Genomic DNA, 25,664 nt, shown 5'->3' with positions numbered 1-25,664 from the left:
TCTTCTGTCTAATCGGATAGGACACGTGGTAAATAATAACAGCCTCAGCCGAAATTAGTAACACGCGTCAGCCTTCCACTTGAGGCAATGGTCAGCGTGAAGAATGGATACACTTTCTTTATACTTCCTTTACGCGTCAGATTCATTTTCATCCAAAAACAAAACAAAAACGTGAGAGATATTTTCGGGGTTTTTAAATAATTTTTTAGTACAACCTGTCAGCGACAAATGGTTGGTTGGGAGCTTTTGCTTCGAAGGCTCTCGAAGCTATAAATAAGAGACAGTTTCGAAATTTCTATCGTCGTCTTTTGCCTGTCAGTTTCTCAACTCTCCCTTAAGCATACTCTAACGTTAACGAGGCAAGCGAACTTGAAATTGGATCTCCGGAAGCTATAATTGGATCTACTCGGATATCCTGTATCCGAACTCGCGACCGAGACGTCTCTCGGTGGATTGAAAGTTCGTTATCCTGTTGTTAATTTTGTAGAATTTATAGTTTCTCTTTTAATCAATCGCGTTTGGTAAATTGGCGGCCCTGTCTTTGATATGTTACTCCTTATTTAGGTAATGTAGAGACAGACTTTGGTTTAAAATTGGAGTATATTCTGCTTTCTGAGAAATTTGTTCAGTTGACGAGGTATTGTTTGAAATGTTGCATTGTCTGATTTAGTTGGTGAGGTTGTGAAATATCAAATTTCGCTTTCTCGCTGGCCAAACATTTCGCTAGGCTTGTTTCATTGATTCTTTCGTTTGTGCGCGTACGTGTGTGGTGCCTTTTATGTTTTAAGAAAATCGCTTAAGTAAATGAATTCGCCAGGTTCGGGGATATTGAATTCGCTTTGAGCGACGATTATCTATCAATTCGGCTGTTTTCTTACCGTGCAAAATCTGCAATGTGTGAACTGCGGCGAATGAGATTCTTGGTTGAATTTGATGACGCCGAAGTTTCATTCTCGTCCTGTATAGGACAATGGCTCGCGATTGATTTCTGTGTTCGATTCAATTTTTGGTTGAATCTAGTTGTTTATTTTCATTAGAGTATGGCGATGGCTGTGCTGGAATCGTAGCAAATATGCTACTTATTGTACGATTACGCTTTTGTACGTTGATTTTATGAGTACATTTTTGCTTAAAATTATAAAATATGCGCGAGGCTAGTGTAATGAGAGTGATTTTGCATGTTTGATGAATGTGGTGGTGTCTTTGCTTCGGTAGATTTTCTCATCATCAACTACAAGGTTTTTTGTAGTCGACACTTTCATGCGGTCATTTGTGGTTTTCAAGCATATCAGGAACTTCTTGGATGATATGCATTGTGCTTGAAAGTTGAAAAAGTTACCAACAAAGAGTTTTCCTAAGCTAAATATTATTGAAAAAAAAAAGCATACGAGTTGAGATTATGACTGGTTGCGCTTGATTGAAGCATATAGCAGCTGCAACGGTTTTCCTGTAAGCTGTTTTCAAGGAATTACATTTCATCAATGGAAGTACGCTCATTTACATGAAATTATTTTCATATTTCTAGCAGTATTCGTAGCTTTTTCATCCATGTTTTAGGTATTTTAATACTTCCGGTTGCAGGTGATGATGCTTGGTTCCTTATCTAGGTCAATGACATCTATAGCTTTTTATGCTATAGTCATTGGAAAAGTTAGCTGAGTTGGCTAGGATAGATGGTTATCTAGGTCAATGACATCTATGGCTTTTTATGCTAAAGTCATTGAAAAAGTTAGTTGAGTTGGCTAGGATAGATGGTTATCTAGGTCAATGACATCTATGGCTTTTTATGCTAAAGTCATTGAAAAAGTTAGTTGAGGCTAGGATAGATGGTTATCCTTTTTTTCCCTATCTCTTTTTGGTTCTTTTCTCTAGAAAGTTCAACTTCGGCTGACTGACTGAAGAAAGGCCATTGTTCTGGAGCGCCATTTCTTCTTTTATTCCCCATGGCCTGTTCTAGGTCCTTATTATCTCCTTTTACCCCTACCTCTTTATGACTTCAACATCTTTGCGACCCTCCAAGATTAAAAATTGTGCTGAAGAAATAATCAGTATTTGTCAACAACCATACCTTTGAGTATGACAATTCTTGCAGTTCAAGACTTGACTAGTTAGATAATGAGAGAATTTGCTGAGCAAAATTATGATTGGAGAAAAGCCTGTCAAGTCTTTTGACATAAGATTTTTGGTAAGTTCCGTTGTGGATGGAGACTTGGAGCAGCATTGCAGATTGAGGTAGGCTTGTCCTTGTCGGCCAACCAACATGACACATTTATTCAAGCTCACACTCTTGCCCGTTATTGGTTATTGTTCATTTTAACTTTTCAGAATGCATTTGATCGTGTGATGCATTGATTTTACCTTAGGTTGGGGCGTCTATTGGCCATCCAGTATACTGGATTTGGTTCTGATACCTCTTCAAGGAATCAAGTGATCGTGAGATGCTATTGGTTACTATTCACAGCTGGAGGCTTGGGAGTTCCATAATATGGGACTCTTATAGATCTACTTGTTTTGATGAACCCTTCTCTCCAAGTATTGCTGATTGGAGCCGTTCAACCTTACTTGGGTTATGTGTTGCTGATTCCGTTGTTCAGCAGCTGTCTAGAAGAAAGCAACGGTGCCATGCGGTGTTTGCCTGGCATGGTTGGGTGGATGGACATGCCTTTCAAAGTTTCAGAATGGTTTCTAAACTTGTTCTTATATGCAGGTGCTTTAGGCTTACCGCCAGCTTCTAGATAGTTCAAAGTTTCATCCAAAGTATTGGTGGGGAAAGTGGTTATGGCAACTAAGCATTGTGAGTCTCAACAAATTGTGCTGGAAGACATGCAACATATAACTTTTAAAAGGAATGCAATGGAGGCTGTGTGCTCTGAACAGTCAACTCAAGAATGCATCCTTGCAGAGGAGTCAACAGATTCTATAAAAACTGCCGAAGTATCAGAGAAAGGATTTATGCAATACGGGTAAAGTCTTGCCTGTTTATCTGCCACTTTTACTTGCATCGTGATTTTCCTAAATTTTGGTAACTGAGGTCATAAATGTTATTTACAGATGTTCACATTATAGGAGAAGGTGCAGCATTAGAGCTCCTTGTTGCAATGAAATGTTCGATTGTCGCCTTTGTCATAATGAGGCAAAGGTGAGTTATCTGTTCATCTTTGCATAATCTTTTTTTGTATTTGAGTTTTAAGTATCGATTGATTTTTACTTCTTCTTTGTTGTGCAGAATAGCATCAATATTGATCAAAAGCAAAGGCATGACATTCCCCGCCATCTAGTGAGACAGGTCCATTCAGGAATTTCACTCTCTTTGTTTTTTGGGCTTTTGATGCACTCTTTGTGGTTGTAGTACCCCTTTAGACTGACAAAATTACCCCTTGTTAAACATTTTCAGGTGATATGTTCACTCTGTGGCACCGAACAAGAGGTGAGTATAGAGTATTAACACGTATTGAGTTCCATCAAGCATTTAATAGCCAGGGCAAAAAACAGTGTGTTATAATAGAGCTTATGCATCTTATGCTTGTAGAAGTGGCTTGCTAATCAAACATTCTGTACCAAAGGTTGATTAATCATAGCTAGGATGTGATTGCAAATCAAGGACAAAATAATATGTTCGGCTCATAAATTTTGTTCCCTTCTAAACTTCTATTCATGTTGACCTCTCGGAAGTAACTATTTTCACCCAACTTAAGTTGCTTGTTATGTTTGTTGCTGCTATTACAGGTTCGGCAAGTATGTGGTAATTGCGGTGTATGTATGGGGAAATACTTCTGCGAGACTTGCAAGTTGTTTGATGATGATGTGAGTAGCAATCTTTTTCTCCACCCCAAATCCTCCTCCCACCCCCTCCCCCAAAAGACTTCAAAAAATAAAAAAAAGAGTAACAAGGATCTCAATTTCATGCATCTTTTCAGCGTCACGCAGTGTATTTTTTATAAGTATTCATGAATGTTGGTGACAAAAAAGGTGCACCACAGAGACGTGTATTTTGTCCTTGTTATGTGGTCTTATTTTACCCCGATTTGCAAATTTTAGGATGTCTTTAAACTAATAATTTAATTTAACAGAATTGATTTGATTGTTTCTGTTTTCGTTTTGCTGCAGACGTCTAAGAAACAGTATCATTGCAATGGCTGCGGAATTTGCAGGTACGATTGATCATGTCGCTTATTCGGTAGTCTTCAGAGCATATTAAGGGAAGACCTACCACAGATCATAAAATCTGGTTCACGTGCACATACACACACCTATATGTTATATACCCATGTATAAAAACATACAAACAAATGTGTATGTCAAGGGCCCGTGTAAGGGGAAACGGCAACCCTGCTATCAAGGGATTGCTTATTCATCATTGCATCTATAGAAGTTATAGAAGATTTTGCCCCTCTTAAGCCACCATCAGCGAACACTGTCTTTAATTTTTGTTATTTATGTGAAGTTTTTTTATTTTTTATTTTAGGGGCCTCTTTACACATTTTTTTAATTTACTTTGTTGCAGAATCGGAGGGCGTGAGAATTTCTTCCACTGCTACAAGTGTGGTAAGCTACTCTTCTCTTATCCTCTTGTCATTTTGTATTACCTAATATTCTGTACTTGGGGAGCTTGGAAGTAATTAGTCCAAGTGATCTGTTAAATATCTTTGCTTATTATATATCTGATCATGATGAAGGTTGTTGCTACTCAATTCTTTTGAAGAACAGCCACCCTTGTGTAGAAGGAGCTATGCATCATGATTGCCCTATTTGCTTTGAGGTAATACACGCTACCCTTTGTTCAATTTTTGGTTGATGTAACATTTGATCCGGATGATTGAAGCCTAATTCATCACAAAATGGTGATCTTCAGTACTTGTTTGATTCAACAAATGATGTGACTGTTCTGCCATGTGGACACACTATCCACAAAAACTGCTTGAAGGAGATGCAGGATCATCTTCAGTGAGTGCTGGCAATTTCCTTTTTCTCCCCTTTCAATATTACAATATTTTGCATTCAACCCTACTGACTTGCTCCTTATCATGTTGACGATCAAACAGATATGCTTGCCCTCTGTGCTCCAAGTCTGTTTGTGATATGTCCAAGGTATGGGAGAAATTTGACATGGAGATTGCAGCTACGCCAATCCCAGAACCTTATCAAAATAAAATGGTCAGCCTCTGTCTCTCTCGTTTGGTTCAATTTGTCTCTGCTAAGAGAATTCAATTGTACTACACTTTTGATTAGGAAGTTCTAAAATTTGAACTGTGGAGTTCGGTATCCTTATGGAAACCCTTGTTTAACCTCTCGTGTTCTTAGTCTACTGTCCAGAAACCTTCCGTACACAGTTGTTACAGATGGTGGTTATCGTTTAAGAAAATCTGACGGAAATACTGTTTTGCAGGTTTGGATCCTTTGCAACGACTGTGGGAAAACATCAAAAGTGCAGTACCATGTGGTGGCTCAGAAATGCATGAACTGTAAATCCTACAACACTCGCCAAACAAGAGGCTGATCAAGTGCAATGGCTAGAGCCATGACTGTTACATGCGTACTCCAATGTATGCACAAGTAATTGGGGGGGTTTTTTCCTCGACCTTTCCAGCCAGAACCTCTTGGTCATCGGGATCCTTCTTGATCATGCATCTTGTTCCCGGCCAGGAGATCTGTCAAGGTCCACCATATTCTGCCACCTGTTCTCCACCAGGAGATCGATCTGCCACGATTTCCTGTTTCCTACCTTGTTTTTTTTGTCCACATACCTTTTTTCCTTGTACCCTTTTTTGCTTGCACTCATAGAGACTAGTCTCATCTGTGGCGATCATGCAGACAGCATGTGTATGATTCGTGTCCTTTCTGAGACTTGTGATACAATATAGTAGTGTCTCTCTTGTACTTTCTGGGAATTATCACCCCATGGTTAACACTGTAGGGGTGTGCATGTGACCCGAGCATCCGATGGATCCGATTAAGCTGACCCGAACCGACTTTTATCGGGTTATTGCTTGAGTGGGTCTCCAACCCGACTAAATAACGTGTTTGTTAATTGGTGTCAACCTGTCCGACTAAATAACTCAGTCCTCAAACAGAAGCAGCCCACTCAGTCTTCTTCGCTCACTCAGCCTCAAGCCCTTTGGTGAGTAGCTCCACATCCTTCTGGCCAACATGGACGCCAATGGTATGCAGAGAATAAATTCACAAAAAGGAAAACGCAACGAAATATAAAATAGTAAAAAAAAAGTTTTGGGTTTGCTATAAAAGAAAAGAGGAGGAAAACGAAAAAAAAAAAAGAAAACGCAAGATTTGAACTAGATCTGAGTCCCAAATTGAGAGAGAAGCAAAAAACGATGAACTTTTTTTAGTTTTCTATGTAGAGAAGAGAAGAGAACTGCCAAGGACCTCTCTGAAATGTACACAACCGGTATGTTATGGCCCATGCGTATGCATTGGTTGTTTCAAAGCCTGGTCTTGGTGCTGCAAAGATGACATGAGGTTTTTTCTTGGAGACTTATGGACAAGGATGACGGTCGGTGATACGGAAATGAAAAGGCAAGCCTTGGTTAATCTGTACGAGGTTGTGGTCGAAGACGGAAATGGCTGGAAACTGAGGGTTTTTTCTTGGCATGTTGTCTAATGAATGGCTGGAAACCAAGGGCTTGATGTACAGATTGATGAATGGCTGAAAATGTTGGCCAAACCCACTTGTATCATCATCAGCTCAAGATCTCCTTCGACCCCAAGAGTCCAAGACTACTTCTCTCTCTTTAGAGAAATATAGAGAGAGTTGGGATGTTGTCTGGAGGAAAAACGGAAGAGAAGAAAAAAATAACAGTGGTTACCTACATTTCTCTGCATCGAAGACTGTTCTAGTGTTAATACGGGTACATTTGTCTCTCGAGATTTTTTGTTTGAATGCCTCTTCAAATGAAGTTCCCTTTCATTTTCTTTCTCTATTTCTTTCTCTTTCCATGACTTTTAAGGAAGTGAATATGTAATGGGCTTTTGCAGAAATTGCGTGGGGAACTCAATAAGCTTCTGAATAAAAAAAATCAAGGAACCAAGGTTTGACATTTCTTTGGAGGGAAAAGGGGTGGTTGCTGCTGCGGTTGAATTATTGCACAGTCACAACGTACAATCCTAAAATTCGGATATTTTTCCAAAACTAATATCGTTAAATCTGAGTCATGTTATTCTTCTATTGAAACTACGAAGTGAAGGTTAGGGATGAATTTTGAGAAACTCCAAACACAACATGTAGATGATGGGGATGGTGATGTTTCTATTCCCTTTTTCTCTCTTTATTTATTTTTTCCTTCTTTTTTCTTATGCAAGTGGCTCTTCCTTGCAAATATTTTTTGGGTCTATTCTTGAATTTGAGGATGATTGTAGATTTGAGATTCAGATGAAGAGATTTTGTATATCAACATGCAGAAGCATGGATTTTTTTTTTTCCCTTTTCCAGGTTGTACGGGTTCGACCCGACTTTACGTTGTCCAGATCGGATCGGATCGGTTTGGCACCTTAAATGGTTACTTTCGGGTTGGGTCGGGTAGGACACAAACCCGGTTGCATTAGGTCGGGTTGCAGGCCTAGTTAACAGCCTGACGAGAAGATTTAGGGCTCGCAAGCATACTGTATATAGTGATATTTAAAGATACAACACCTCTTATGGGTCAGATCCCAAGGCAATTCTGTTAGAAAGGGTATTTCCTCCAGCACCTCTTGTTGTAACACCTTCGACTACCATGCGGAGGAATTTGTATAAACAAAGATCTTTGGTATGAAAGTGAGACGTAAAGTCTCGAGAAGGAAATATACAACGGATTCTCCCCCTACTGACTATATTTCGTAGGCACTGCAATGCCTAAAAATGCTGTCTGCTCAGATCATAGCACCCATGCAAGAATTTAAGGTGTTGCTTTATTTCCTTGCATAAGGGTTTCTCCATGGGCACCTAATTTAACATCATTAATAGATCATAGCAATAACAGATTCTCCCTGTGGTAACTATAACGAAATATGTATAAAGACATTGATAAACGAGATGAACCAATTTCGTATTTTACAAAGTCAAAATTTTACCCGTGAGAGGGAATACATATATGTATGTGCATATCATGCCGATTTTCGTTTCTTCTCTTTCATTTTCTATACATTGGCACGCAAATCAACTCTAGCTGTGGCAGAACTGTTACCCTTTACATCCAAATGGAGTCAGATTCAGGATCTCGGGATGATTCATGACTTGCTGCAATTTCTATTGGGCCACGTGACTGATTTTTTTCTCCATATATCCTCCCCAACAGCAAGTTACAACATATTACATAAGATGAGGCCAACCCAAAATTCCTGACGATTTGAAAGTAGCCTCAACAATGCCAGATAGCAGGTAAAGAAAGGCAACGGAACCAAAACAATGGCACATAGGAAAACGAATGACGGTATAAGCCCTTGTTTTCAACATCTCAGGGGTCATCGATTTTAAGAAAGCACTTTCAAGTAACCTCACTGCGATCCACTTTATTGAAAACCGTGGCCGTTGAAATTCCAATGCCCTCAAATTCATCTTGGCCAAAAATAAAATTCTTCTCCCTATAATTTCTCTCTAGCAGCATATTACATGTACTGAGCCAACCATTGTTTACACATATCGAACACAGGGAGTGCATTTGAATGTAATGCCTGCAAAACAACAATTGGCACAAGGATAAGAAAATTTCCACTCTGATCCAATGGGATAAATATCAGGAACAAAAAAAAAAAAAAAAACAAAGTCGTCAGATTGGACAGTGCGGATGGTTCATGTCAATGCAATTTGGAAAGAATGGCATGCCACATGCCATTAATAACCTGCTGGGTCATGCGATACAGACAAAAGAATGGCATCAAAGTGGACCAAACCCTCCGAGGCACAAGCCATATGTACCATTATATAATCTAACATCTTCAGGCAGCACTCAAACGCAGCCTGCTCATAGGAAGATGCTTGATTTTGACTCTTGACACCAGCTTGGGTCAGGAGCGGGGCCTGTTAAAACTCCTTTGGCTTGATGTTGCCATTAATATATATTTTTTGATCAGATGTTGCCATTAATATACGCACACAGAAGAAGCTAATACACTTCATCAGTCACTTTTTATTTTCCATATTTTTACCCCACAATTATACATGCACATGATCTTTCTAGTTTCAAAAGGGGCATCGTATACGGCAATATTAACTACATTTAATGTATTGTAATTGAAGGACCAAAACAGAATCTCAAAATGAGGAGCACCACAATCCAACTAAAACTTAAAATAACTTTAAGTTCCCAGAGAGGAAGTTAGATGAAGGTTAACCTGATGAGCTACATATTGAACATCAGCTACACTTCCACTTCGAGAAGCAATTTGGAAAGCACTTTTTAAACGACCACAAACCACACAAGCCAGAACCTTCCTGCATGCACAAGTCAAGATAAAACATGTTGGATGTCTCGCATAGAAACATAGAAGAAAATAATGGGGTATAGACAGAAAAATGGTCATATTAGTTATGAACTATGATATCATTATTATGGTGTAAACTAAAGCACCTATTTGATGCAACCATTCTCACATGTTCATAAAAAATTACTTGTCAGAAAATTTTTAATAACTTACCCGTTAGAAAGTAAAATAATAGAATGAAATAAACAGAAATACTTTGTATTTGTTAACAAAAGCAGTATTAATTCATCATTGCTAAATGCATTGCCCCTCCCCAATTCAAAGCTTCACACTACTTAGTAAACTACTGAGAGACATACACAGAGGACACAATGCAAGTATACACTAGGGTAAAAGCCAAACAAAGTGGGTGGCAATGACTCTCCATGTATTTGTCTACCAAGCATGTCTGTCCCAATAGTAATTTCAGTCCATTACTTTGGACTTGAACAAGAGTTGGTCCTCTTGATTTTTTTCAGAACCTGTTTTACGTGCCCATGAAAAATAGTTAAAAGTCAACCTTTCTTTTTTAAAGTGTGTGTGTGTGTGTCTGTGTGTAGAAGTCAGTAAGACTAAACTTTTTGGGAGACAAAATCATAAATGTTCCAAAAATGCTAAAATAGGTCCAGAGACCTAACCTGAGAACAACCTACCACAATCGGTTTTCATGCTGATGTCAAATAGGCAACGTATACAAGTGCATTAATGACAGACTGTCACATACATTTAAGTTCACTAAAAAATAATTATGGGCAGTACAAGACTCAATATGTGCGAGATAACCAAAAGTATATAACGTAGCTGAAGAAACAATTACCTGTGGCTGCTGGTTAACATGTCTATGAGACGGTCAGGGCGTTCTTTGTGTTTATTAGCATAAACATTTATTGCAGCCCCCAAGACCTACAATGTCACACAACATTTTTTTTTTTTGTATTTTATTAGACAAAGAGGGTATATTGCGGGTAGAGCAAAAGATTAAAATTTTCCAAGCTTGCAGAACAAGTGAGGCGATTGATGTAAGTATGAAGACTCTGGTAACACGTTTTTTTAGAAGTATCTCTGTGAACAATTTAACGTGACAAGCAGGTACAACTTCCCAGATAAACTGACAAGTTCGTACATGTGTTGGCATAACCAGCATGATTAATCGTTCTGAGCATTTTAATCCAGCATCGTGCTCAATTATTCTGCTCTAAGCTATTAGTTTAATCCCCCCGCATTTCAAATTTTCAAACACTTGTGCTCGTCCAACTATATTATACAAAATGCATGGATGATTATGGTGCTATCTTTTTATGAGTAAGATAAATCTTATTGACGATCAAAAGGTACTTTCCAAGTACATGAGAAGGATGCATCAGATATATCTAACTAGAAAAAGTTAAGAAATCAAGAAAGTTCTGAAAGGCTAAAAGCTAAAGCTATGAGCAGCCATCAAGTGGTTGATGGCAATACTATTACCTTCTTCTGTCATTGATGATGATGACCCACATATTATGCCTATTTGCATGTGCAATGCTAGGCAAGCAAGATTAAACTAAACATAATTGGGAGAGTAATAATAAAAAGAAAAAAAAAAAAAACTGCATGCCCAATAAAACATAATTTTAGCATTAGAAAGGCACAGAATTATTATTTTTTTCTGTCAACATGATTCAGTTTTTGAGAATCCTTCATACAGATTCACAATCTAATTCTGGATGCAAATATAAATTACAAATTGTAAATATTTTGAGCAGGCCATCAGAATTTATCCAAGTTAGACTTAAGTCACATGCATGGCTACCTAATGGCTGATCGACCCACACAGGTTTGACTTGTTGCATTTCTCAAAGTAAAAAAAAAAATGTCTTCATCATTCTAAAAGCATGCTCAGAATCCACCAACAAGCAGACCCCATTAATGATACATTACCCCAAATCTAAAATGTTTACTATCATTTCAGTTCTTCAGCCAACTGAACATATCATTGACAATATAAATGGTATGTATCAACAGCTGCAAGATATGAAGAGAATACATTATATATATATATATAATCTCATTACCTGGTCCCAATCATCATCTTCAATTGTGCCTTTTATGTTTCTGAAAAATTCTGTCAATTGACTGCCCTTTTTCCTCTCAGCAAGTGATGCAGCAACTCCAGCGTATATATCAACAGCTGCAAGATATGAGAAGAATATATGGATTTATATTTATATATATATAGTACAACCAAAATTTTCTCTCCATACAACCAAAACTTAGATGAGAAAGTATTCATTTTTTCTCTCCAATGATGGTCTACGGTCTGTGATGGCGAGATTTCAGCAAGCTTGGAATTGTTGGGTGAATAGAATGGGTTTTCCTAAACACTTGCTGATAGAATCGAAGGCTCTTTCATTTTCAAGGGATGTTCTTTGCTCATTACTGAGAGAAGCTGGAAGCTGATGAATACGGTGAGAATGGGGCTATCCACAGTGCAATGGCTTGCCAAAGCACTAGAGGATTGCTTGAAGGGTGCAACAAAGAAATTCTATACCACGGTACAGGAAGGGAATCGCAGCTTCCTAGCGCAAAGGTGCTCTAATATTCGCGGTTGGTACATGGCAATAGTGGTAGCAGGCGCAGCTTCATCTTTGTACCAAAGGAGGTGGAGGGGAAGGGATAGAGGAGGATGATGGAGGCGTTGTGGGATTTCGTAAATGAAGACGTAACAGGGGTAGTGCACCTATGGTGGTGGTGCTTCAGCCACAACATCGCTCCTATAGGGAGGTTCTGGAGGCATCATTGAAGACGGTGCAACACAGTGACAGGGGTGGAGGTAGCGGCGTTAGGGAAGTTCAGAGAGGAGCCTTTGCAAGTCTGGGTAGTGGATAGGGGTATGGCAGAGATCCTCACACCATAGGGACATGCACTGTGCAGTGTAAGGGTGGTGATGGCAGGCCTGCTGTTGGCCTGGCAGAGGGGAGCGTACACACTACACTGCTGGACGTGAAGGAGCAACTTTGTCTGCTTCAGGACAGAGTGGACTTTTTAATACGGTGTGAAGAGGAAAAAGGAGCTGTGGGTGTGGGCTTGGAGAAAAGGGGCTTTGAAACGGGCTTCAATGTGGAGGAACATGGCCTTATTAGAGAAAGGCAGCTTACAAAGGGTCATACGGGCCTGGGCCCATTCAATGCTGGTCCTAGTAGTGAGACAGCAGCCCATGAGAATTGTAACCAGCATGGAACAACAATGCATGTGGGCCGATCCGTTGGGTCTTAGCCCATGGGGCAAGATAGAAGGAAGGAAAAGGGGACCCAACCCGTATGGAGAGTTCGTGAAGGAGGAGATCCACGGTCTTCCATCGGCCGGAGTCTGGTATCCTCACTGGAGAAGGCTCCGACTTTGTTGTGAAGGGAGGAGGAACATGCAACAGTGACCCAGGTGGTGACGGCATCGGAAGCCCAGAAAAAGATTTGGTTGTCTCTCTACCTCCGTGCACCGGATCTTAGCCGTATCTCAGCCAGAAAATGCCAATAAGCAATAGGGATGAAGTTCTCCCCCTGGCAGAGGTTCTTAAGCAAACTGTGGTGGGGCGATATTTTTCCTCCGACGAGTTCTCTCTCTTGGGAAGCGATGTAGGAGATGTTGAACCTCCACAGACGATTATTCCATTGCAGGGACTCTCTGAATGGGAAGGTGGGATTAATTTTGAGGAGGAGGAAATGGGGACGCCAATGGGCTTGCAGTGGGCTACTAGAGACGGGGTGCCCGTACCACTTAACTGTTTGTTACCTACCCAGTCTAGTGTTTCTGATTGGGTTCTACACAAGGTAAAGGAAATTCAATGTTGTGTGGGGATGGAGTGTGAGGGATTTGAAGAACAATTCATGGCGTTGCTCACTGCCATTGAAGTAGGCCATAACCAACTTAAAAAATCTGGGTCCAAAAAACAGAGGGAGCTAAAGAGACTAACGTGGTCTCTTAACTATGAGGGCAACTCTAGTTGCAAAAGATCCAAATGGAAGGGGTTAGCTTCTTCTTTATGAAGCCAAAAATTGTGTCTTGGAATGTCCGAGGACTCAACGAGGCCAATAAGCATCTTCGTATAAAAAATGTGCTTCATGAGTGGAAGGTGGATATAGTATGTTTGCAAGAAACAAAGCTGAAATTTATTACAAGAAGACTTATTCGAAGTACCTGGAGTTGTCCATATGTGGATTGGGCTTACCTAACATCGGATGACACTTCTGAAGGTGTTTTAGTGATGTGGGATAGAGTGGTGGAGAAAATAGAGGAATTCATTGGGGAGTTCATGGTGGCATGTTCCTTTAAGAGTGTGGAAGAGAATTTCTTGTGGGCTTTTGCTGGTATACCAAAAGGTTCTTATGGGAAGAATTAGCTGGAGTTCATAGCTGGTGGGATCTCCCATGGTGCATAGATGGGGATTTTAATGTTACAAGGTTTCCAAGTAAACGTTCCAGAGAAAATAGCTTGCAGCCAACAATGTTAGAATTTTCGAAGTGTATTTTCGACTTGAGTTTGGTGGATATTCCTCTCATGGGGGGAACATTCAAGTGGTCCAATAATCAGTCATGGTCTAGATTGGACAAATTTTTAGTCTCACCGGAATGGAAAATCCATTATCTCGACATATGTCCAAAGAGGTTGCCTCGTCTTTATTCGGATAATTTTCCTATATTGTTGGATTGTGGGGGTATCCAAGAAGGGCGTTTGTAGGGCTGTAAAGAATTCGTTCCGGACTGGCAAAACCGACCAGACTTGAACGAATTCTGGACCGGTCGGTCTCGATCCCAAAATATGTGGACCGATGAAATTCGGTCCGGTCCCAGGGTCTACAAATTTTGGACAAGACCGGACCGAACCCCTAAATATATATTTTTAAAAATATTTTTAATAATTTAATATATTATTTTTATATAGTAATTATATAAGTTAATGATGTAATTTTCATATAATTTATTATCATTGACCATATAAAATATAAAATAATATATGCTATCAATTAATAATAAATCATAAATCATGTGATAATTTATGTCATTATATGTAAATAGTTAATACATCATACATTCATAGAATCATACATACTCTACTATTTACACTTAATTCAAATAATTAAGTAATTTTTTTTAAATACCTAAGTTGCAAGCAAGCATGAATAATCTATGTACAATGAAATTATTTGATACTTATTAACATTGGCTTGAGCGGGGTGTCGAGCGTGGCTCGAACGAACACTAGAATTTGTGTCTCACTCGAGCCCGCTGTCGCGCGATACTCGAGCAAACTCACGGGTTGAACTCTGTTCTAGTCCACTCGACAATGCACCTCGAGCAAACTCACAGGTTGAACTTTGCTCGAGCGCTAGGTCGAACGACAGTCAAGCGAACTCACTGTTTCTCGATTTTTCAACTCCAAAATCAGTCTCCACCTCAACAATTAATAATTATGCATACTAAAGAGTAAAGTCTAATTTAGTAAGTAGTAACTATCAACATCATAAATATAATTATAGTAAAATATGTTTTAATGAGTTAGTTACATAATTCACATTAATAATTCACTTAATTTTAATTTAGTAATTTAAATTTTTTTTTGTATTAATGTATTTGAAAAAAAAGATGAAAAAAATAATAGAATAATTAGGCCAGACCGAACCGATAGCTACTGGTCTGGTTTGGTCCCTATGGATGTTCGGTCCGATCCAATCCAGGGAAAATCCATCACCGGACCGGACCGGACCGGACCGATTTACACCCCTAGGTGTCGGTACTTCAAGTTCGAAAAATGTGATTGAAAATTGCAAGTAAACTAAAAACTTTAAAAAATGATTTAAGGGTTTGAAACTCTCTTTCCTTTGGTGACATAGGTGAACGGAAGAAATCCATGTTGGTGGAGTTACATGAGTTAGAGAGGTTACAGGAGGACCAGGTTCTATTCTCATATGAGTTATCTCGGAAGACAGAGCTGATATCAGAATTAGAGAGGGTTTTCCTATTATCCGCCGCTAGAAGCAATCGGTAATGGAATAAAAGGAGCAGCCAAAGGGTGCACCTATTTGCATATGAAAAGCGGTATAGTTTGACCCTCCCTTGCTGCATCAGCAAGCAACAACTAATGTAATGCTATTTTTATATATATGTATACAGGCTAGGCCTTTTCTTTCGTATCAAGAAAGCCGCTTCAGAAAATAAAGCAGAGGCTGCTATGGACGTCTTTGATTGGATGGAGATATATATATATATATATATTTATAGAAAGTGTGCAGTGAGCTTATTGGAGGAAATTTCTTGGCACCAGAAATCAAGAGTTTTGTGGTTAAAATAAGGGGATCAAAGTACGAAGTTCTTCCATAGAGTGGCTAACTTCCATAGGAGAACAAATAACATTGAGATGCTAAATATAGATGATGTGGCTTGTATGGTGTCCCCTCTGATTCGAGAACATGTTTATGATTTTTTTGAACATTTGCTTACCGAACAAGAAGGGTGGCGGCGAAAGCCAGATGGACAAAGTTGTGAGTCAATTGAGCCACATACTGTCTCTTGGTTGAAGAGGCCCTTCGAGGAGGCGAAGGGTCATGGAGTGGTGAGGAAAATGGTAAAAGACAAAGCACCAGGTCTAGACGGTTTTTCTATGGGATTCTTTCAATCATGTTGGGAGGTGGTAAAGGATAATCTAATGAAGGTATTCCAGGAACTTTTCTCGGTGGGGAAATTTGAGGAAAGCCTTAACACCACATATATTGCACTGATTCCTAAGAAGATTGGGGCATCGAAGGTTAAGGATTTTCGGCCTATTAGTTTGGTGAATGGGGTCTACAAGATAATTTCTAAGGTGTTTGCAAATCGGACTCGGTTCTCCTCGCCAATGAATGCATAGATAGTAGACTAAAATCCGCCAATACAGGTATCCTATGACAAGCTAGATATGGAGAAGACATATGACCGCATTAATTGAGACTTTCTACTCTACCTACTTGGGAGGTGTGGTTTTGGGGAGAGATTGTGTTCGTGGATCAGTTGGTGCATTTCAACAGTAAATTTTCAGTTTTGGTGAATGGTAGTCCATTTGGTTTCTTCAATAACTTCTAAGGCCTAAGACAAGGAGATTCGTTGTTCCCACTCCTCTTCGTTATGGTTATGGAGGCGCTTAGTAGAATGATCTCGACTGTGGTCCTTAATGGCTTTGTGACTGGATTCTTGGTTGCTGACCCCAATAGGGGTACTCTTACCATTTCTCATTTTCTGTTTACAGATGACACTAATATTTTGTGAGGCAGACCAGAACCAAGTTCGGGCATTTAGGGCACTTCTACTTTGTTTTGAAGCGGCGTCAGGTTTGAAAGTGAACTTTGACAAGTCATAGCTGGTGCCAGCTAGCAATGTTCGTAACATCCACTACCTGGCTAACACTCTTGGATGTAAGGTTTCCTCTCTCCCTATGGATTACCTTGATCTCCCATTGAGGGCTACCTCAAGGGCCAAATCTATATGGGATACAGTGATCAAGAAAATAGAATGTAGATTGGTTGGTTGAAAGAAACTGTACTTATCCAAAGGTGGCAGGATCACCTCAATCAAGAACACATTGTCTAATTTACCAACGTATTTCCTTTCTCTATTCCTAATTCCAGCAAGTGTGGCGAACCGGATTGAGAAACTTTATCGTGATTTCTTATGCAGTGGCATGAGAGAAGAACTCAAATTCCATCTAGTCAATTGGGATAAGATATGCTCCCCAATCTCATATGGTGGTTTGGGAATAAGAAATCTAAGGACTTTTAATTAGGCCTTACTTGGGAAATAGTTGTGGCGATATAATATGGAACCGGAAGCCCTATGGAAGTTGGTGATTGATTGCAAATATGGAGGTGTGTGGTGGGATTGGTGCACAAAAGAGGTAAGTGGAGCTTATGGAGTGGGAGTGTGGAAACACATTTGATGAGGGTGGGGGATTTTTACTCGTCACACTAGACTTGTGTTGAGAGATAGCTCTAGAATAAAATTATGGAGCAACCTTTGGTGTGGGAATAATGTCTTAAAGGAATCCTTCCCTTCAGTTTTCCGTGTTGCAAGTGAGAAAGAAGCTTAAGTGGTTGATCTAATGGTGATATATGGGGACCAGGTCCAATGGAACATTAACTTTAACAAGGCGACCCAAGACTGGGAAGTTGGTAGCTTTGAGGAATATTTTAGTCTCTTGTATTCCGTGTTGCAATCAAGCACTCTAGTTGTTGACTCGTTGTGGTGGGTACCCGCAGGCAAAGACACATTTTCGGTTCACTCTTCTATAAGTCTCTCACACAGCTGCAAAACATGCAGTTTCCATGGCGAAAGGTTTGGCAAAACAAGGCACCTCCTAAAGCGGCATATTTTGCTTGGACAACATCTCTGGGTAAGATTTTGACGATGGATAATTTGCAGGAGCGCGGGGTGATCATAATAGATTGTTGCTACATGTGTAAGAAAATTGGCGAGACCTTAGATCATCTCTTACTGCATTGTGAGCTTGCTAGAGTGCTATGGGATGAAGTTTTTTGCATATTAGACTTGGCTTGGGTTATGCCTGCCTCAATGATAGCGCTGGGAGGTATCCCACAAATCAAAGTTATGTGGAAGATGGTTTCTATCTGTATTATGTGGTGTTTGTGGCAAGAGCGGAATGATCAGATGTTCGAAGACAAGGAGCGCACAATAGAGGAACTTAGATCTCTTTTTATTAGAACTTTATTTCTATGGGCCTTAGCTGTAGATTTTAATGGCCGTGATGTTCATGACTTTCTTGTACCCTCTGTTTCTTCCTAGATAGATGTTATCTCTTGTATACCATCTTGTGTACTTGGACTATGCCTATTATTAGTAATACAATCGTTTACTTATAATATATATATATATATATATATATATATATATATATAAGCACAAAACAGAAATCCCAAAAGCTATGCTACTATGATGAAGTATGAGAGTGAACTGGAAATCATAATGTAATGGCTACCAGGAAGGCTGAATTCATATATCACTTGGAAAGCTAAATCAAAATTCTTCTCCACGAGAGTCTCAGCAATTTGGCATCTTCTCCTGCACAGCAGCAGCAAATAAGTCTCTCTTAGTATATGAATACATTTCTGGAGATAGTATTCCACAAAAGAAGAATGTACAAATGCCAAGCCTTTTTTGCCGACTTAAATTATAATCCCCATAAGATTTCATAGTTTGGAATCCATGTACATTCATAGAAAAAACGTACCATTTTAGCCATGAAGATTACCAACAGGTTTGTCTTAGAGAGATGGATAAATAGATTTTGAGGAGAGAGAGAGGGAAGGGGGATTACATCCATGTTCAATAGCTATGTCCAGGAGGCCCCCATTCCCAATCAAATTGCCTTATTTATTAATAGCAAGCAATTTATTCAAATATTCAAGTCAAAAAATCCATTGAACATATTGTTTATTAGTAAACAAGTTTTATTGATAGAAATAGGACATAATCCAGGTACAAGGGAAAAAATCCATTGAACATTCATAACACTAAAACACAAATAATTAAAACACGTCCCTACGAAACAAATTTGGGAAGCTCTAACGTGGCACTCTATGCTCTCCATTTAATAGTTTTGCCATCCATCATCAAAAAATAACATTTTGGTTATGCCTTTTGCTTTTTCTAATAAAATTTTCAATTAATTAATAAAAAATAATTAAAAAATAAAATATTTAAATACCACAAAGAGTTGGAACTATACTGATTAAAACCGACATTTTCTTTCTGTATGTACTGATTGAGACTGGCTTTCATAGACACAAACCTGAATGTTTCAGGGTCATTTGGATTCCCAAAAAGTGAATATTTCCACTGTGGCCCATCTGAATCATTAAAGGATTTCACAACTTCCACCTATAACATATAAAAAATCAAAAGGATGTTCGTGAGAACTTGACCAATGAAATTTTCAAGAAGAGTAAACGTTGATAGATCACATTCATATATATTATCATGTTTTGGGAATTTCGTAACCAATCAGTTTATTAGGCAATGCGCCTTAGTAGATCAATGTCCACACGCACATACAGCTATGATGACTAGCACACAAAAATCATCATTATGCGTGTAGTTAAGAAGCATGTAACTTTGGTTACTCAAATTTTGACAATGCTTGCATGAAAGAAGAATGTACATATCATTGACAATATAAATGGTAAATGTTGATAGATCACATTCATACATACTATCATGTTTTGGGAATTTGTAACCAATCGGTTTATTAGGCAATGCGCATAAGTAGATCAATGTCCACACGCACATACAGCTATGATGACTAGCACAAAAAAATCATCATTATGCATGTAGTTAAGAAGCATGTAACTTCAGTTACTCAAATTTTGACAATGCTTGCATGAACTTCAGCTGAGGAAAACTATTTTTGCTCAAGTGAAAAGGTAATCTTCCAAAATATATTTTTTAAAAGTTTTGATTACATATTCTACCCTTCAACCACCAATGTCCTCACCGAATATTCGAACATTGTCTTCTGGGATTGCTATCAGCTTACAAGTAATAAATTTTGCTCCATATCCAATAGATGTCATTACCTGAATTGAAACCCGAGCAGAAAACTTCACAAGTCCTTCTTCAGTAAGCTTCTCAGAAGCACTTTTTCCTCTAGCACCCTTTGTGACAAGCTTAGTAGAATCCCCTCCTCTATGTCGGGCGGACAAACCTTCATCAAAATGCATCTATAACCAGAGGGAAAAAAATCAATGACAGAAGGAAAAGATCTATAATAAAAACGGAGAAACTACATACAAACTCATGAAGCACGTATTACCAAATTATACATGTTATTGGGCAAAGTTGTATTATCTAAGTATATTGTTAAATTAGCAAGAAAAAAAGCATGCAAAGATGCTTTGAATAAGGGATGTCAACCTTGAATTCCAAAGAAAGAGCATTGTGATGCAAACAAAATAAGATCCCCTTGTGTCTGACCCCAAAGGGAGGAGGGGGAAGGGGAGAACTTTTGGCCTGGCCTAGCGAACCTTTGCTAGTTGTCTATTTTTCAATAGCGTTAAGCATGTGTTTCGACTAGTAAGGCTTCTTATATCTGTGACTAAAGATCAGAAGAGTCCATTTTTTTCTCTTTTTTCCCCCTTTTTAGTGCTTAACAAGGATTCTAATCACGGCATTGCCGTAATCTTGAACTACTGTCCACATAAGGTTTGTACCTTTACTATTCTTGTCACAGTACCAAATAATTTGTACTAATATTCAAGAGATGCGTCTATAGCAAGTCAGTGCTTCTTGGAATGATATTTACACATTGAGCCCTTTAAAACAAACCATGTGTTAGAGAAGCCCCCTTTCTGCACTTTTCAATAAATTTATCGCACATCAAATGTGTCTATTGTACTTGCAAAGAAAGAGAGATTTGTGAAGTTCTCTTTCTTCTGCTAAGAGAAAAAAAAGTTTACTTTCTACTTCCCCCCTCCCATTCATCAATTTTAACCTGTTGCTATTCCATCTATAAGATCTGGGAAAGTCCTCATACATAGCATATTCTCCTCACTTGCGTTCCAAACCATTACTCCATCGGTCCCAAACTCACCCAAACACAATCTCCAACAACTGTAACCATATTTCTTAAGCAATGGTGCTGAGATTCCCAAGCTATCCAACTAATGCCATCGTTCTAATCTAAATTAGACCAACTGAGGGCGTTTCTGATCAAATAATAAAGGACATACCTTAGCATGTTCCAAATATTTCACAGCTTCCTCTTGTGTAGAGGAGTTCATAAACAACTGAATACAACAAAGTCCAGCAGCAACGTGGTCCTTTTTAATAACCTGGACCATTAAATAACTTGGATCAGTGACTAAATCCAAGAAGACCTCAGATTAATCCAGCTAAAATGAATCTGAAGCAAGAAAATAGTTTCAATCAAAATTCAGCCAAAAACAATCTTTTGGAAATAATAGGAATTCAACTAACTCAATCAATGAAAGAATTCTGGTTTTTTTTTTAGCATAATAGTGAAAAAAGAAAAAGAACAAGAATAATAACGTGCAACTCATGTTTGACCAAAAATGACTGCTGCTAAAAGGAGAAAGAAAATATAAACTCTCTTACTACTTCATATACAAACCTACAATATAGGAAGGACAACCACGGAGGAATTACTGCTGAAACAATGTCAAATGAACATGTTCAAAACAGTTCAAAACGAATATAGGACCATTCCATTTGCCTAACATCCCTCCACTCAGACTAGACTAGCTCAACCCCATATCTGTACGAATTCTTTAACAATATATCCAAAAAGATAAATGCTTTAGCCACAAAGCGATCCCATAAAAGTAAACCCACAAACTGGCATGATTTCATATGATACGTTAGATCTACTTTACAATAAAAGTAGTTTTACAATTTAACGTATCACATCAAGCCACGTCAGTTTGTGGGTTTACTTTTGTGGGCTCTCTTTGTGGCTGTAGCATTTCACATCCAAAAAAGCTTATTGAATCACTTGGCAGCTTTGCTCTAGCAAATGTTAGTACCTCAGAGTAAACATAAGGGAGGAGAGAGAGAGAGTAAATGATCTGTGCTATATGAAGTCAGCAATATGCCCGAAGGAAAATGTCAAAAGATGAATAATTAAACAGACTTAAACTGTCGATTCCACCCAAACCTACATCTTTATTAGGGGAAGGGGAAGGGGAAGGGAGAAGGACAAGAGGAATGTTATAACAGCCATCAAAGCAGTAGAAATACTTATATTTTCAGCCTAAATTTAAAAAATATGACCTCAAAAAATTACCTGAAACTTGTATAAATAATTGAAATGTTTGTGTGTTTCACAATAGGTGCAAATTCTGACAAGGGCTGCAGCTGTATACTGATTTACTGCCACATCCTGCAGATTTGCCGAGGACATTCTTGTTGAAACCACTTCCTCAAGAACAGGCATCGCACCATAACCAACACACAACTCACACAAATCATCAATTGTCCCATAATCAGTCACTGAAGGATCAGGTCTTTGAGGAGATGAAGATGAAGTTGCTACTACCCCCATCATTGATGGTTGGGGAGGGGGAGGAACGGCATTTGGAGGAAAAAACAACATACAAGCATCATTGTAGTAACCATTCCTAAACATAAAATACAGCAAATGCTGGCGTGCATACTGCAAAGATTAGAAGATGGCATATTTAGAACCAGACCACCATGAATAAAACTAGAAAATTAATATTAAAATACTATGCTGGTGAGAGATACTGAAAACAGTGATAACCATACTGCCCGCAGAAGTCAACAACATATGGGGAAAGACTAAAGGGTCAAAGAAAAATATTGAAAAGATTTAACAGAATTCTAGATACCAGGTCAAAATAAATAGCACAACAAACTTTACGCCAGAATCGTTCTTTTTTATGTACTCAATATTTTGTGAACAAAGCAGAGTCGAATCTGTGGATTCTCGGATATGAAGATACCAAATTGGCTATATCAAAATGGCATGTCCAGTAAGCAGTATTTGAAATTTCTTCATAGTTATATTGCGAATTTTCTAGATAAACCTCTTAAAAACGCAAGTCTTTAACAGATCTATTGACTTCTCTGTGTAAAAGCATGTCCATGTGTGCTCAGAATAAGAACTAAATTTGCTAAACTAATTCATGAGATATCTGCTAGCCTAAATCCAGAAGAAAAAGAAAAGAACTGGTATCTAAGTGCCAGACATAAAAAGATAAGCTTGGTCATGAAAAGTTGAAGTTTACTTCTTGTAAATAGTTAACACATTCAACATATCGAATGCTGTCCAGATTGCTGCGAGGTCCATCTTCAAAGTCAGAACTCTGGGAGGAATTATTATCCGTGGACAGCTGAGACCGCCGGGATCTCTCTGAGCGTGGAAAGGTAGATGGCATGTATAAAACATTGAGATATGAATCAGCAGAAAGAGAATCATCCAGGATTGTAGGTGCACTTTTGGCCAAATGCTCATACCTGCAGTATATGTTTCATTGGTCAGAATGTAAGCAACAAACAGAATCTGACAACTGTATTTACATTTGTCTTGGTTATAGAAAATTTGTTTTGAATAGTTTAAATGTACTTGTACTTATTCACAACCAAAAAGCGACTGAATTATATCAGCATAGAAGGTCATAGAGAAACACAACCGAAAGGATTCAACTGGTCTAACAAGGTACAAGACAAGAAGAACATGAATCTATAACAGCAATGTTGCCAAGAGATGTAGTTAATTTTGATGCAGTTGACTACAGATCTCACTTAGAATGCAAATATACTATGCAGATCTTTGGAAAACCTGAGCTTTTTTTGTAGGAATACCAAAAGATTCCTCACTTCACATATCACAATGGCAATGAGGATTTCATGTAACCCACCCCAAGTGGGCTGGTGATGCAAGAATTTTCACCTAACGTCTAGTTGGACTTAATACTTGGTAAGTTAGTTATCTGTTCTTTACTTTTTATCTAATGGTCTTCTTTGATGAAAAGATCTCATCCAAGAAGACAAAATAAATCAACTTGATTATAGTCTAAAGTGTCAGAGTACATGATAATTGGCAGCCAATGGCAGTAGTTCTAGGTGTGCAATTATGCTAATTCAAATTAATTATATGTTCTTCTACAGTATTAGGAAGTATTGCAATATACAAGATACAAAGCTTTCAGCAAATATCAAGCCAACGTTGTAACTAGCAGGGGCCAAGATCTCCTATAAATTAAAACTTAGCCTGGCATGGATCTAGGGACATGGCTCAGCTACAAGTTCGACACCAACACCAACACCAACAGAAGCTTAAAGCAGTAATAAATATAGGAATTCTGATGTAAAAGCTGCCTGATATCTTACATGGAACGAACTGCTGAAACATCAACTGGTGGACCACCTTCTATTGTATTAATAATCTCTAAAATGACAGGTGCAGGATCACCCTTATACAATTGAAGGGCTTGCCTGAAAACCATTGGAAGGGAAACAAATATGAAGACCATCTACATTTCCACTTGATAATGAGAGAGAACATGTATCTCATTAATTTATTAAGCAACTCATCTAAAATATTACTGGGATTTTACATACTTAAACTTCACACGAGCTTGTGCATAACGCTCCATCCGAATTAAAGCATGTCCCCATGCATTCCAGACAGGAACAACATCAATCTGTCAGAAGCCCCAAATATTAAACTCAATATCACCATTGATCAGCAACATTGATTACAAAAATGTCTACGCATTATGTTTACCTTACACTTTTTGCAAGTATACACAGCCATGCTGTATCGCTCCTCTACAATTAACCTGTCACGGAGATGTGCAGATGACTCCTTATCAGCAATGTCATCAAGAGAAGCAGCAATTCCTGATCCCAAGAGGCTTTGAAGCAGCTCAGAACGTCCAAGCCAGATTTCTACCAGTGTAAGAAGTTCAGATAACTCATCCGTAGACTGGCTACCCACACTGGAGCTACCAGCATCAGAAGATGCATCATCAGCATCCCTACTTCTTTCAGAATTACTAGACATGTCACTACTCCCTGTAAGCTTTCTCAGCAAGGATTTACAATAGAGTAGTCCCTGGCATGCAACACAGCAAATATATCTCAAGCATTAAAAACTAAACATGTAAAGGAAATTGGATAACAAGGCCATATGGCCATCAGTAATGAAAGAAAAAATGCATGTCCTTGCCTACTTTAACTTTTGGTTTCTAATGACTGCACATAACACAATCATATGAAAAATCGATTGCTTCTCCTGACATGCATTCTAAGGGCTAGGCAAATGTAATACCTGTACAATGGTCTCTGTGGCATGATATGCTCGACCAATTGTTTCCATGGATGCATTCTCAGGCAACTGTTGGGAGCTCAACACATTCTTCATCTGATTGATACACAAGTCCATGGCACTTTTGGCAGACACCGACTCATCAGAACACAGAGAAAGCAGTGCCTAGAAATAAAACACCCAAACCTTCAACAGACTCAGAGCAGCAGCATAAAAAAAAATTATTCTACGCACAAGTCACAAATCTAAAAGAAATTATAATAAAGACTTTTGAAACAACATATGCATAAACTCCAAGGCCAAAAGTGGCCACTTACTACATTACATATACGAGTTGTATTGCTTTCAAAGGAAAAATTTATCAACATATCTAAATTTTCAACAGA

The 25,664-nt window shown here is 38.6% G+C and overlaps 2 protein-coding genes across 3 annotated transcripts in view; one reads left to right on the top strand and one right to left on the bottom strand.

Annotated features, from left to right (window-relative positions):
* The first annotated feature begins 296 nt into the window (after positions 1–296).
* On the top strand, positions 297–7,797 carry LOC109009611 (probable E3 ubiquitin-protein ligase RZFP34). Of its 2 annotated transcripts, XM_018990170.2 has the most exons (13): positions 297–2,232; positions 2,364–2,963; positions 3,052–3,139; positions 3,227–3,286; positions 3,395–3,427; positions 3,727–3,804; positions 4,108–4,151; positions 4,505–4,545; positions 4,677–4,759; positions 4,853–4,944; positions 5,043–5,154; positions 5,387–6,863; positions 6,991–7,797. In XM_018990170.2, exons 2-12 carry the CDS (start codon positions 2,779–2,781, stop codon positions 5,495–5,497), a joined length of 927 nt encoding a protein of 308 aa, XP_018845715.1. In that variant the 5' UTR covers positions 297–2,232; positions 2,364–2,778; the 3' UTR covers positions 5,498–6,863; positions 6,991–7,797. The 2 variants fall into 2 exon arrangements, with proteins under 2 accessions (XP_018845715.1, XP_035538623.1); XM_035682730.1 differs by having other exon boundaries at positions 297–2,963.
* Positions 7,798–7,980: 183 nt separating this feature from the next.
* Positions 7,981–25,664, bottom strand: part of LOC109009610 — a 54,389-nt gene continuing 36,705 nt past the window's right edge. The window contains exons 23-36 of the mRNA XM_018990167.2: positions 25,282–25,443; positions 24,736–25,065; positions 24,570–24,652; positions 24,339–24,443; positions 23,234–23,462; positions 22,270–22,638; positions 21,197–21,298; positions 20,045–20,188; positions 19,261–19,349; positions 18,448–18,530; positions 11,505–11,620; positions 10,271–10,356; positions 9,325–9,424; positions 7,981–8,664 (exon numbers count right to left, since the gene is read on the bottom strand). Of these exons, the coding sequence (XP_018845712.1) occupies positions 8,599–8,664; positions 9,325–9,424; positions 10,271–10,356; positions 11,505–11,620; positions 18,448–18,530; positions 19,261–19,349; positions 20,045–20,188; positions 21,197–21,298; positions 22,270–22,638; positions 23,234–23,462; positions 24,339–24,443; positions 24,570–24,652; positions 24,736–25,065; positions 25,282–25,443 (2,064 nt within the window). The 3' untranslated portion in view covers positions 7,981–8,598. The remainder of the gene's footprint in view (positions 8,665–9,324; positions 9,425–10,270; positions 10,357–11,504; positions 11,621–18,447; positions 18,531–19,260; positions 19,350–20,044; positions 20,189–21,196; positions 21,299–22,269; positions 22,639–23,233; positions 23,463–24,338; positions 24,444–24,569; positions 24,653–24,735; positions 25,066–25,281; positions 25,444–25,664) is intronic.

The sequence above is a fragment of the Juglans regia genome, chromosome 11 (assembly GCF_001411555.2).
Source record: "Juglans regia cultivar Chandler chromosome 11, Walnut 2.0, whole genome shotgun sequence".
NCBI lineage: Eukaryota > Viridiplantae > Streptophyta > Magnoliopsida > Fagales > Juglandaceae > Juglans > Juglans regia.
The sequence above is the reverse complement of the archived record's forward strand: the minus strand, read 5'-3'. Positions and strand labels throughout refer to the sequence as shown.